At 66.7% G+C, this 12,594-nt stretch overlaps 1 protein-coding gene across 2 annotated transcripts; it reads left to right on the forward strand.

Annotated features, from left to right (window-relative positions):
* Nucleotides 1-1,561: 1,561 nt before the first annotated feature.
* Nucleotides 1,562-10,260, forward strand: SARS1 (seryl-tRNA synthetase 1). Of its 2 annotated transcripts, none has more exons than XM_068918649.1 (11): nt 1,562-1,816; nt 4,275-4,345; nt 4,658-4,738; nt 5,401-5,559; nt 6,270-6,413; nt 6,941-7,096; nt 7,750-7,971; nt 8,066-8,195; nt 8,935-9,092; nt 9,378-9,507; nt 9,748-10,260. In XM_068918649.1, exons 1-11 carry the CDS (start codon nt 1,681-1,683, stop codon nt 9,903-9,905), a joined length of 1,545 nt encoding a protein of 514 aa, XP_068774750.1. In that variant the 5' UTR covers nt 1,562-1,680; the 3' UTR covers nt 9,906-10,260. The 2 variants fall into 2 exon arrangements, with proteins under 2 accessions (XP_068774750.1, XP_068774749.1); XM_068918648.1 differs by lacking the exon at nt 1,562-1,816 and adding an exon at nt 2,794-3,071.
* Nucleotides 10,261-12,594: the final 2,334 nt, after the last annotated feature.

Raw genomic sequence — 12,594 nt, forward strand, 5'->3', positions numbered from 1 at the left:
GGCAGGACCCCGGCTGTGCCCCCGCGGTGCTCTGGGTGAGCCGGCGCAGGCGTGTGCGCCTGCGTGCGTGTGTCAGCGTGTGCACGTGCCGATACGGTGCACGCGTGCGGGCTGCCCATGCAGCGGGCGTTGCGTGTGCGCGCGGTGCGTGCACCAGGGCTCGTGGGCACATGTTTGTGTGCGCGCACACGCATGCGCCCACGCGCTCCCGCGTTTGAGCATTCGTGCGTGTGTGTCTATCTGCATGCACGCGTGTGCGCACACGCACGTGCGAGCTCCTGGCCGTTGCTGCCCCTCGCCGCGCTGTGCAGCCTCACGCTCTGCAGGTCTGAGCTCAGTGCCTGGAGGTGAGCGCCGTGCCGTGCCGGGGGAATTGCCAATTGGGGTGATTCTGCCCCAAACTGGGTGCCCGTTGGTGGGTGCCCCCCAGAGCCCCGAGCCAGGCTCCCAGCCAGCACAGCCGTGCACGGACACCGTAACACGGCCGAAGCGCGTCCCCCTGCGCCAGCCCCAGCGAGCGGCAGCACCCAGCCCGGGCTGCGTGGGGCACCCGGCGTCTGACCAGGGTCCCCGCCGAGCCCCCGGCGCCAGCACGGCCCCCCACCGCCCCAGCCTGGCCGGCGAGCCGCGACCGCGCACCCGGAGCAGGCGTCCCGGCCAGTGGCTCGGCCGGGTCCCCAGGGGCGCTGTGACACCGCACACAGCCACGGCACTGTCCCTGGCCCGCAACCTCGGTGTCCCGGGGGCCCCGGCGGGATGTTTCCGCATGGTCCGGCTTGGTGACGAGCCCCAGCCCCAGTTTCTGGCCCCGCAGGCTCCGTTTTTACACCGTTTTCAGCGTTTTCTAGGTTGTGCCAGGGAGGAACCGCATGTCCCCGGCACTGCAATAAAGACGAACGTTTCTGACTTGGATGGTGGCTTGGTATCTAGCGGGGATGGGCATGGGGCAGCCGGGGGGTACCGGGATGCAGGGGGTCCCAGGATGCAGGGGGGTTCTGGGATGCAGGGGGACCCGGGATGCAGGGGGTCCCGGGATACGGGGGGTCCCAGGATGCAGGAGGACCCGGGATGCAGGGGGTCCCGGGATGCGGTGGGGGCCTGGGATGCAGGGGGGTCCTGGGATGCAGGGGGGACCTGGGATGCGGGAGATCCTGGGATGCAGAGGGGATCCGGGATGCGGGGTGGTCCCAGGATGCGGGGGGTCCTGGGATTCAGGGGGGTCCCAGGATGCGGAGGGGATCCGGGATGCGGGGGGTCCCGGGATGCAGAGGGGACCTGGGATGCGGGGGTGCCTGGGATGCAGGGGGAGTCCCAGGATGCAGAGGGGACCTGGGATGCAGGGGGGCCTGGGATGCGGGGGGGGTCCCAGGATGCGGGGGGTCCCGGAGTCCCGGGACATCCAGGTGCCGATCTGGCGGTTACGCTCTCGCCGGGAGCGCTGCCCACCACGAGGGGGCGCTGCCGCCGCGGCGCCCGCGCATGCCCACAGCGCCCCCCTGCGGCGGAAGGCGGCGCTGCCTGCGGCGCTTGCGCGAGCCGCCCACCCCGCTCCGGCTCTGCGCAGGCGCCTCACAGGACCCCCGCCCCGCGCATGCGCAGTGCAGAGGGGGCGCCACCGCCTGCTGCGGGCTGACAGGAGCCGCCGCTGTCGCCGCCGCCGCCGCTGTCGCCGCCGCCATCATGGTGCTGGACCTGGACCTGTTCCGCGTGGACAAGGGCGGCGACCCCGCCGTGGTGCGCGATACGCAGCGGAAGCGCTTCAAGGACCCGGCGCTGGTGGACGCGCTGGTGCGGGCGGACGGCGCCTGGCGGAGGTGTACGTGCGGGGCGGCGGTGGGGCCGCTCTGCCCGCGGGCGGCAGCGCCCCCTGCGGGGCGGGCGGGGACCCTCAGCCCCCCCCCCCACCGGGCCGGGGAGCCGGGAGCCCCTCACCCTGCTTCGGGCCGGGGACCCCCTCAGCTCCCCCCCCCCCCCGGGCCGGGGAGCCGAGAGCCCCTCACCCTGCCTCGGGCCAGGGAGCTGAGAGCCCCTCACCCCCCCCCCCGGGCTGGGGAGCCGGGAGCCCCTCACCCTGCCTCGGGCCAGGGAGCCCCTCACCCCCCACCCTGGGCTGGGGAGCCGGGAGCCCCTCACCCTGCCTCGGGCCGGGGAGCGCCTCAGGTCCCCCCCCCCCCGGGCTGGGGAGCCGGGAGCCCCTCACCCTGCTTCGGGCCAGGGAGCCCCTCAGCCCCTCCCCCGGACTGGGGAGCTTGGGAGCCCCTTGCCCTCCTGTGGACCCCCTCATCCTTTGGCCTTGGGGACCCCCAGGTGGATCCATCCACCCACCCCATGGCCAGGGGCCTCCAGATGGATCCTTCTCCCCACCCCGGCTGGGGGCCTGTCCCTAGCTGGATCCTTCTCACCCACCGCCCTAATGCTGGGAGTGGGCCCCCCAGGTGGTTCCCCCGCAGCCCCCCTTTGCCCTGCATGTGGATCCCCACGGGTGATCCAGTCCCCGGGGATCTGCTCCTTTCCCCGCCGCCCTCGTGCTACTGCGAGCTCCGGCAAGGCAGGACCCGCTCCCCGCGTGGTGCCACCTCTGAGGGACGGGAGCGATGCCACCTGCCTCCTGCTGCCCCGACCAGCCCTCGGCCCAGGCAGGAGAGCGGGAAATTGGGCCGGTCTGTTGGGCTGGGAGCTGCTGTCGAGCCCCAGGTTTGGGCGCTGTCGGCGCAGAGGCGGGTGCGCTGGGCGGGGAGGCGGGTGCCCCGGAGACCTGCAGCGACGCGGTTCCCAGGGCGCAGCCATTGCCCTCGCAGCCACAGCCACGGGATGAAAGGGAGCTTTAAACTCGCTTTTAACTCGGTTGCCTTGATGTGAAAGAGCCCGGCCCAGCTTAATGACGCCTGGTGTTTCCCTTGGCTCCGGCCGTGCCGTCATCACGGCGTTAATTTTAGCAGAGGTCCTTTCATCCTGCAGGACCAGCCGGCTTTCGAGGCCAGTGGGGGGGGAGGCTGGTCGCAGCCCTGTCCCCCTCCCTGCGGGGATCTCTCGGGTCCCTGCAGCAGTGGGTGCTGCAGAGCAGTGCACTGGTGCGTAACCGAGAGGCGCAGGGCTGGCAGGACGCGCCGGTGAATGGCCGGCTGATGCAATCCTGTCGCAAGTCTGCCGCGGTGCTGGTGGGGTCCGCGCTGCCCTCGGGGAGGGCGCTGGGAGGATTCCAGGGTTGTGTTTTCAGTGGCCTGTTCCCTGGCTAAGTTTAACTCCTTTAACCCTTTCGGAGTGTAACCCTTTCGTTTCTGACTCTCTGGATCAAACCTGCCCTGCTGTGAGTCTCCTACTGCCCATAGATGGGGACATCACTCGTCTCGCATTAGGGCACCCGCAGGTTTCCCTTTGCAGAGATGTTCCCGTGCCTGGGGCCGTTTCCGGGCTCCTGCGTGAGCACTGATGAGGCAGGGCAGCGCCCAGGGATATGTGAGATCTTCCCTCCGCGCCCTGATGTTGAGGTGACGCGGCGCTGGCGTTAGCGTGTCTCTGGTCTGGGCTGCGCTCTCACCCCTTCCCTGCCTCCCTCTCTCCTCTGCGCCTTGGGGCTGCCCAGGAGGGGACGGATGTGTCCTGGGCTCTGCCCTTCCCAGTCCTGGGGTTGCTAAGGAGGCCCTTGGCTCTCCTCAGGCCTGATTTGAGTGAGCAGCTCCTTGTCCAGGCTGCAGAGCTTTGCCAAGCAGTAGCGGAGAAATGAGAATAGCCCAGATCTCATTGCTGTGACCACTTGTGCTCGCAGCCCCCGGCCTTGACAGTCCCAGCTCCTGTGTGGGGGTCCCAGCGTGGCTGTGGACTTGTCTCCATGGCCTTGTGCAGGGTCACCTCCAGGGTTTTTTAATGAAACCTCTTGTGTGGGAGCTCTCTGCTCCGTGCATGCCTGCCCTGAATCACAGCTCGTCCCAAAATGTGCTCCCACACGCTCGACCTGCCCTTCCGAAATGCCCAGGGTCAGCAGTATTGGGCATCTGTGCAGAGCGCCCAGCGCCCCTCTGAAAGCAGTGTGTCACCTGCCTGGAGCGTTGCGGTAAATCGGTGGTGGGGAAAGGCTGATCTCCCCTCTCCCGCTCCTGTGCGAGGCTTCGTGGTCTTTCCCACCGCAGACGGCCTCCTCCACGCGAGCCCTGACAGCACAGAACGGGCACCAGCACGGAGAGGGCAGGAGGGTCAGCGTGAGCGGCAGCTCTGGGTGTCCTGGTGTCCTCCCGCTTGCACTGCCGGCTCATGGCTTTCTCTGCTCTTGCTTCCAGGCAGGTTTCGTGCTGATAACTTGAACAAGCTGAAGAACCTTTGCAGCAAAACGATCGGAGACAAAATGAAGGTAAGGGAGAGACGAGCTCTGGGAACCTGTACTCAGCCCAGACGAGGCGCTGCGCTGTCCCACTGCTTCACTCACTGAGGGCTTCGCTCACAACAGGCTCCCGAAATGCCCGATGCAATGGAGCCTCCTTCACACGACGGCCCTGGCAGTAGTTTATCATTGAGACTAACTGAGGATGTTTCCCCCAAGCCTCTACTGGGGACCACATGGGCTCTGCTCGTTCTCCGCACCTCTCCCTAGCATATAATTCAAGAATGTTTTTCTCCGTGGCTTTCCCTTTGACCCTGATGGCATTTTTTCCCTCCTCTGCAGAAAAAAGAGCCGGTGGGAACTGATGAGTCTATACCAGAGAGCGTGCAGAACCTCGATGAGCTCACGGCCGACATCTTAGGGGTGAGTTCGACCCCCTCCGTCCCTCAGCGTGCCACCAGCCTACCCAGCTTGCCCAGAGCTCCAGCTCTACTTGCCCAAGCTGGCAGCACGAGGTGTTTGAAAGCCCCAACACCGAGTGATGAATGACTGCTGAAGCTCTGTGCTGGGAGATTATTTCTCCCAGTCCTGAGCCAGCAATGATCAGACCTTGCTCAGAGTTGTTCATCTTAAAACTGTTTTAGGCTTGGTGTGTGGCAGTGAGTTCCCCAGCCTGCTCACTCATCCGAAGGGTTGTCTTGCAGTTCCCTTGAAGATTTGACCAGCCTCAGTAATTGTGTTTCCTCTGCAAGTCTTTTCCTCCGTGCCCATTCCCCTTCCCAGTTTGTCTACTGAGATGTTTAATGAGCGTGAAGCTGGTCGGCTTTTGCTGCCATGGGAGCTGACTGCTCCCCCTGTCGCTGTCAGGCCCCGTGTGACGCCTTAGCTTGCTCGGGGCCTTTCAGTGCCTGACTTATGTTGGCCCTTTGTCTTCTTTCACTGTTGTTTGGTGCGTTCAGTCCATGGTTTTGCTCCAGAGCCTGTGTCAGTTGGGCGAGGGTCTGTGATTAACTACACTCAGCTGTCAGCCTGCTCTCCACTTCGGTTTTCTCTCCTTCCCCTTGTAACCCGGCTGTCTGTAACAGGGTCTCCAGGTATCCCAGATCAAGAAAGTCCGTGTCCTCATTGACGAAGCCATCCTCAAGTGTGACGCTGAGCGCGTGAGGCTGGAGGCGGAGCGCTTCGAGAGCCTCCGGGAGATCGGGAACCTCCTCCACCCCTCGGTGCCCATCAGCAATGATGAGGTAGGGATGGAGCGCCCCCCCCCCCCCCCCAGCCATGCGCCGGGCAGGTGTGGGGAGCCACAGGGCTGCTCCGGGCGAGCCGCATGCGGGCATGCGGGTTCATCAAAGCGAGGCAACTGCTGCCGAGCGAGGGGGGGGCTCGCTGGAGGGAGGTCCCCACCAAGATCCGGCAGGCGGTGAATGAAATTTGCATGACAAGACTGCGTTTCCTGCTGGGAGCACACAAAGAGCAGCTCAGACAACGTGGGGCGTAGCCATTGTTCAGGCAATACATGGGAAACTCGCTTTGAGCCAAAGGCTGGGATCTCCCTCTGCTGCCTTCATTCATCCAGCGGGAATGTTTTGCTGGGGGAACACAATTGGGCTGGGCTGGCAGCCAAGTGGCCACATGATACGTGACCAGCAGGGATCAACATTGGGGTTCCAGGCTCTGGTTCTTGGGGCCTGGATTCGGTCACTCCCAGACGGCAAAGCTTGGCCCAGCATGGGGCACCCGCTTGGGTCTGGGGCTGCTGGTGCTGGGAGGGAGCTGAGGGAGGCCTGGGAACAGGCTCCTCTTGGCTGGGAAAGGTTAAAGAGAGAGGCCAGGCACCTCGGTGTAGTGTGGGGCACTCCCAAACTGGGTCCAGTAGAACACAGAGGGGAGCAGGTTGGTGTTGCAGCCCTGGAAGAGGAGACGTTAGGCTCCCCCCCCTCCTCTCTCTGTGCAGGACGCGGACAACAAGGTAGAGCGGGTCTGGGGGGACTGCACATGCAGGAAGAAGTATTCCCACGTGGACCTGGTGGTGATGGTGGACGGTTATGAGGGAGAGAAGGGAGCCATCGTCGCTGGAAGCCGGGGCTACTTCCTTAAGGTGAGAGCCCGGAACGCTGGCTCTGCAGGGCGCAGGGGAAAGAAACAGTTGGAGCCAGAGGGAAAGTTGGGCATGACATGGAAAATGAGGAGCGTGACCTGGGAGACAGAGTGTTTATGGCTTCTCGTCCCCTGGGCTGAACTTGCTGCTGAGACAGGAGCCTCTGCGGAGGCGTGAGCTCGTGTCTGGCTAGCGCGCTGCTTGGGACGGACTCGGCCTGGGGCTGCTGGCATGGCTGGCCCAGGCACCCTGCAGACTCACGCGAATGTCGTGCCACAGTCGGAGGGCGATGGCGTGCCCAGAGCAGCTCACAGTGCTGAACTGGTGGTGCCGCAGGAGGCAGGACCATCTGCAGCCCGGAGCGGCACCGGCCTGCGGGGGAGCCAGCGCTGCACTAGGCCTGGGTTAACCTGGGGGGTTTTGGCTAGAGCCCTCTGCTATCCTTGGTGCGTTCCCAGACCTGCTGAAGGAGTGGGGACTGCGGAGTGAGGTGTGTGTGACCGGTGGTGGCTTCCCTTGTCCCGCAGGGTCCGCTGGTGTTCCTGGAGCAGGCCCTGATCCAGTACGCTCTGCAGACCCTCCGCGCCAAGGGCTACACTCCCGTCTACACCCCCTTCTTCATGCGGAAGGAGGTGATGCAGGAGGTGGCCCAGCTGAGCCAGTTCGACGAGGAGCTGTACAAGGTGAGCAGCGAGGAGGAGGCGCACTGAACACTCGCTGGGTTTCTGCGTCCCGACGGCTCGCACCAGCCGTCCCCTCTGGGAACGGGCTTTCAAACCGAGCCTTCACGATGCGGCCTCCCGCCGGGAACGCGATGCGGAGGCACTGCAGGGAGGAAGCCGACTGAGATCCCCTGTGTCCCAGGGATGCCTCTGTGTCGCCTCCCTTCTGCTCCCTATCTCTGAGGTCCATCTTTTTGCCATGAAAGGACGTGCGGTCCCTGCTGGGAGGTTGCTAACGCGGCCGGTTGTCATGGTGATGCCCTGACGGGAGACAGCTCTGTCCTCAGCCTCGCCATCAGGAGCTGGCGGGAGGCCATCGGGGCCTCTTAAGGAGGCTAAAAAAGCAGCAAGCAGCAGCTGCTCCCCTTCCTGCAACCCGTTTCTGAGCCATCCTCTCCCTCCTCCTGCCCCTCTGAGTGCCAGCCCCAGAAGTCCTCCATGCCTGTTTGCGTGCAGGCAGCGCTGGGCAGGGAGAGCAGGTGCCTGCGCTGGCTTCTCGTTAGCATCCGCCAGGGATAAGGGTCTTTGCCCTTAAAGGTGTGGGAACAGCCGGGGATGGGGGAGAGTCGCTCTCGCAGGCACCCTGGCGCCACGCTCCCTCCTCGCTCCCCCAGGTGATCGGCAAGGGCAGCGAGAAGGCCGACGACAGCTCCGTCGACGAGAAGTATCTCATTGCTACCTCGGAGCAGCCCATCGCGGCCCTGCACCGGGACGAGTGGCTGAAGCCGGAGGATCTGCCCATCAAGTACGCAGGGCTGTCGACCTGCTTCCGCCAGGAGGTCGGCTCGCACGGCCGGGACACCCGGGGCATCTTCCGCGTGCACCAGTTTGAAAAGGTGAGAGGGGCAGAAGCAGGGAGTCCACGTGGGCCCTCTGGGGAATTTAAGCCGCTTCCTAAGGCCGGAGCAGACACGAGGCTTTTCTCTGCAGATCGAGCAGTTCGTCTACGCCTCGCCACACGACAACAAGTCGTGGGAGATGTTTGATGAGATGATTGCCACGGCGGAGGACTTCTACCAATCCCTGGGCATCCCCTACCACATTGTCAACATCGTCTCGGGTAGGGGGCTCAGCTCCCTCCGCGGCCGCGCCGTCGGCAGGGCCCCCGAGCAGAGCGTCGCGGGGCTCCCCTCTTCCTGCCTGCTTAGACTAGGAAGGCCTTTGGGGTCGGGGCTTTTTCACGGTGCAGGGGTGCGTGACCAGCACCCGGCCCGTGTCTCTGTGCATTGGCACCGCAGCAGCCTACGAGGAGACCAGCCACAACTGCCAGCGCCTCGGGTGTCACCCTGGCTGTGACCCACTTCCCGGCTTGGCTTCCTTTGTCCGAGAGCATCCCCGGCTCGCGTTCCCACGGTGTCTGTCCCCAGGCCTGGCAAGGGGGAGGAGGCACCGCAGCCCTGGGTTTGGAGAAAGCAAAGAAACGTTTACTTTTCTCCAGAGAGCCTCTGCGTTGCTTTGGGTCCACCGGAGAGGGGCGTGCACCACTGGGGTTACAGGTGCCCTGCTGTGCCAGGACTGTCCTTGCTCTGTCTCTCTGGAAAGGGAGAGCAGTTTGAACAGCTCCTCTAAGCTGAGCCTGGGAACTCTCTCAGGGAAAGCAGTCCTTTAAAAGCCCTTTTCCAGCCTCCCCTCTGCAGAGCAGGAACACGATTTCTCAGGGAGCAAGCACATAACGCCAGCAGAGCACCACTGAAGTCATCTGAAGGCTTTGAGCCTCTGAGATCGAAGATGAGACCAAACAGATGCCTTCAGGATAGCCTCAGAGATGCCCTGCTAACCACTGCCCTCCTGTCCCCTAGGCTCCTTGAACCATGCTGCCAGCAAGAAGCTGGACCTGGAGGCTTGGTTCCCCGGTTCGGGGGCTTTCCGCGAGCTCGTGTCCTGCTCCAACTGCACAGACTACCAGGCCCGCCGCTTGCGCATCCGCTATGGGCAGACCAAGAAGATGATGGACAAGGTGAGGGACGAGATCCTGCATTGTGGGGTTCCTTGGCTTTTCCCTCTCACCTCTGCAGAAGTTTGAGGGGAGGATTTCCCGCAGTTCTGGGCAAATCCAGGGCTGCTTTTACAAAGATATGAGTGCCCAGTGACATTCTGGTGCCAAACAGACCCTGAAACTCTGCCGGGTGCCCTGGGGAGCAGCTACACAGGAGTCTCACACCCCTTTTGGGCACACTGGTCCCCAGGGCCTGCCCACTCGCATCCCCGCGGCTGCCTCACCGCCCCTGTCCCCCCGCTGCAGGTGGAGTTTGTGCACATGCTCAACGCCACGATGTGCGCCACGACCCGGACCATCTGCGCCATCCTGGAGAACTACCAGACGGAGGAGGGCATCCGCATCCCAGAGAGGCTCCAGGACTTCATGCCTCCAGGTAGCGCCTGGCTGCCATGCCCTGCCCGCGCTCCCTCCCTTCCCGGTCTCTCCCAGTGCAGCCTGGTTCCCAGAGTGTCTGGAGGATCTGCGTGTGGCTTGTCCCTCCCACCAGGCTGTGGGTGCAGGCAGGAGAAGCTGAGGGATCAGGGATGCAGAGGGGGTGACCAGCCCTGGTCCCCTGGGGCCAGAAGAGCCCTGAGCAGTCGGGTGTGATCTGTCCTGCCTCTTCTTCCCTCAGATCTCAGAGAGATGATCCCGTTTGTGAAGCCAGCCCCCATCGACCAGGAGCTTTCCAAGAAGCAGAAAAAGCAGCAAGAGGGCGGCAAGAAGAAGTCGACAGGAGGAGAGCGGGTGCTGGAGGAGCAGATGAAGAACATGGGCGTGAACAGCGCCTAGCCCTGCTGTATCCGGGGCCGCCTGGGACCCTGGGGGCCTCCTGAATCATCTCAGCTTTGTCACTGGCTCGCTGAGCCTCGGGCTGCACCCATCATCTTTGTTTCGGGGCCCTGTCGGTGTCGGGGGGCTGCCGGTTGCTGAGCCAGTGGCTCAGCACCGCTCCGCTCCATCCTCCTCCGACAGGATGAAGAACTGACAATATTTGGGCTCCAGCACCCCTGTGCGGGGCCCAGCTGGGACAGCGAGGGGGGAACGTGCCCCTGGGCTGCCCCGTCCCCTGGGCGTTATTGTACCGTAGGCTCTTCCCACGGGTGGAAACCTCTCCTGGTCGCTGCAATAAAGCAAAGAAAGCCGCCGTGAGCCGCTCCGCTGCGCCCGTGGGGCTGCGTGTCCCAGGCTCGGGCACAGGACGGCATCCCGGCAGAGCCGGGGGGACGTGGGCACCCCAGGGCGGCGGTGGACCCCCGAGCTTTCGGCGGTTGCTGGGAGCCAGCGAAGCGCTTACCCGAGTCCCGCCAGCCTTGGGAGGAGCTGCTGAAGGGAGGGTTTTATCCGCCTAGCCGGGGGTGGGGGGGAGGTTTTAGCACTTTTCCCCCTTTTCTTCCCTTTCTTCGTGCTGCCGGAGCAGCTGGGCCCGGGGGGCGGCGGGGGCCTCCGCGCCACTACCGGCCCCACACAATGGCCCAGACAAAGGCTGCGCTCTGCGGCTCCTATTTGTAATTCAAAGAGGGGCCAGGGGCCCCTCCGCGTGCCCGGGGCCCCCCGTGCCGGCCTCCGCTTGGCCCAGCTGCCGCTACGGCCCCAGCACCTCCTGGCTCTGTCCTGCTAGGGGGATGTGGGTGTCCTGGGGGGGGGGGGGGGGGGGGGAGCTGTTGCGTGCCTCAGTTTCCCCTGGTGAAATGGGGTCCCGAGTGCCTCTGTCCTGCTCGTGGCCTCGGGGGTGGCTTCACGCAGACTGAGCCCTACCAGGAGTTTTGAGGGGTGTCTGTCACTCTCCCCCCCCCCCCCCATTGCGGCACCCAAGGACCGGGTGCAAGGAGCGAGGGGGGAGGCTGCGGCGAGCCGGGTCCCTCGCGGCGAGCCCGGTTGTGTGCCGCGCGTGGGAAACGCAGGGCTGCACCCAAGGCCCTGCAGGGAGCCGGGGAGCGAGCCCAGGCGTCCGGGCCCCCCCCGCCCCCCCGGGCCTGCTGCGGCGCAGCACCCCGATGAGCCGGTTCGCCGCACCCTCGCCCTGCTTCCCCGGCTGGCAGTGCCAGCCCCGCTCCCCTTTGAAGGGGGCCGGCGGCCAGGGAGGGGAGAGGCCCCAGCTGAGTCAGCCGCAGCTCCGGGGCCCCTTCGCTGGCGCTGGGGGTCCCTGCCCGGCTCCCCGGCACCCGTCCCGGCTGCCAGGACCACCCCCCCCCCAAAACGCACCCGTCTGACTCGTTCTGCTCCTGGGGCCCTGGGGCCGGCTCTGCGCCTTCCTGCCGAGCACCCACGCCCTGGGCCCGGCGCCCAGTCCTCGGTGCGTCCTAGCCCTTCCCAGTTCATTCCAGTCTCCCCAGTGCCGTGGGTCCGTCCCATCCCGCAGAGCCTCCAAGAGCAGCTGCTCCTGGTGCTGCCAAGCTGGGGGGTGTTTGGGGGTGCAGGGCCCATGGGGCTGCACCGCTGCAGGGTGACCGCCGGTGCGCTGCGGTGTGACAGTGTGCAGCAGCGACACACGGTGCGTGTGTGCTCTCTCGCGTGGTTGTGCATGCCCTACGCGCGCAGGCTGTGTCCGTGTGCGCGCTGCACGCGCGCCGGGTTTGTGGACGGCGCGCAGGCTATGCGCGGGCGCGCGCAGGGCTGCGGGTGCGCGGGCTGTGCGCGGGCGCACGCCGTGCGTGCGCGCGCGTGGGCATGCCCCGGGGTGGGGGTGCAACGTGGGTGCGCGGGCGCGCTCCGGGCGTGCTTCGCGGGTGCGCGTGCGGTGAGCGCGCGCCCCGCGCCCCCTCCCGCCCCCACGCGGGGCGCGCTGCGGCCGCGCCAGGTGCTCCCCGCGGGGGGGGGGGGGGGGGGGGGGGCGGAGGGGGGGGAGGAGGCGGCGCGGCCCCTTTAAGAGCGCAGCAGGTCTATGCAAATGAGGTGCCCCGCCCCGGCGGGCGCGCGCGGGCGGCGGCGGCGGCGGCGGCGGCGGCGGCGGCGGCGGCGGCGGCGGCGGCGGCGGCGGCGGCGGCGGCGGCGGCGGCGCGGGGCGCACGGGGCGCACCGGGGGCACCGGGCCGCACCGGCCGCTATGGGCGCTGCGCCCGCCCGCGGCGCCGCGCTCCTGCTGGCGCTCCTGCTGCCCGCGCTGGCGCAGCCCGGCACCGGCTGCGGCTCCGCCACCGGCACCGGCACCGGCACCTGCCCGCCGGCCGCGCCGCCGCGGGGGACGCGCCTGCCCCTGCGCTCCGGCGGCACCGGCAATAGCGGCGGCGGCGGCGGCACCGGGCCCTCCCCGGGCACCGGCGTTTCCAGGAGCGGCGGCGGCACCGGCGCTTCCAGCAGCACCGCGGGCGGCGGCGGCGGCACCGGGCCTTCCCCGGGCACCGGGAGCGGCGGCGGCACCGGGCGCTCCCCGGGCGGCGGGAGCTCTGGGGGCGGCGGGGCGGCGCGGGGCCGGCGCGGGGCCAACGCGGCGCCGCAGTTCCAGCCGGCGAGCTACCAGGCGGCGGTGGCAGAGAACCGG

Source organism: Struthio camelus, chromosome 24, assembly GCF_040807025.1.
Source record: "Struthio camelus isolate bStrCam1 chromosome 24, bStrCam1.hap1, whole genome shotgun sequence".
Classification (NCBI taxonomy): domain Eukaryota; kingdom Metazoa; phylum Chordata; class Aves; order Struthioniformes; family Struthionidae; genus Struthio; species Struthio camelus.

Coding starts and splice junctions, on each gene's coding strand:
- SARS1 (XM_068918648.1), top strand. CDS start 2,879: ATGACGCCTGGTGTTTCCCTTGGCTCCGGCCGTGCCGTCATCACGGCG. Junction 5,560..6,269: donor TGCCCATCAGCAATGATGAG/GTAGGGATGGAG, acceptor CTCTCTGTGCAG/GACGCGGACAACAAGGTAGA. Junction 9,508..9,747: donor CCAGGACTTCATGCCTCCAG/GTAGCGCCTGGC, acceptor TTCTTCCCTCAG/ATCTCAGAGAGATGATCCCG.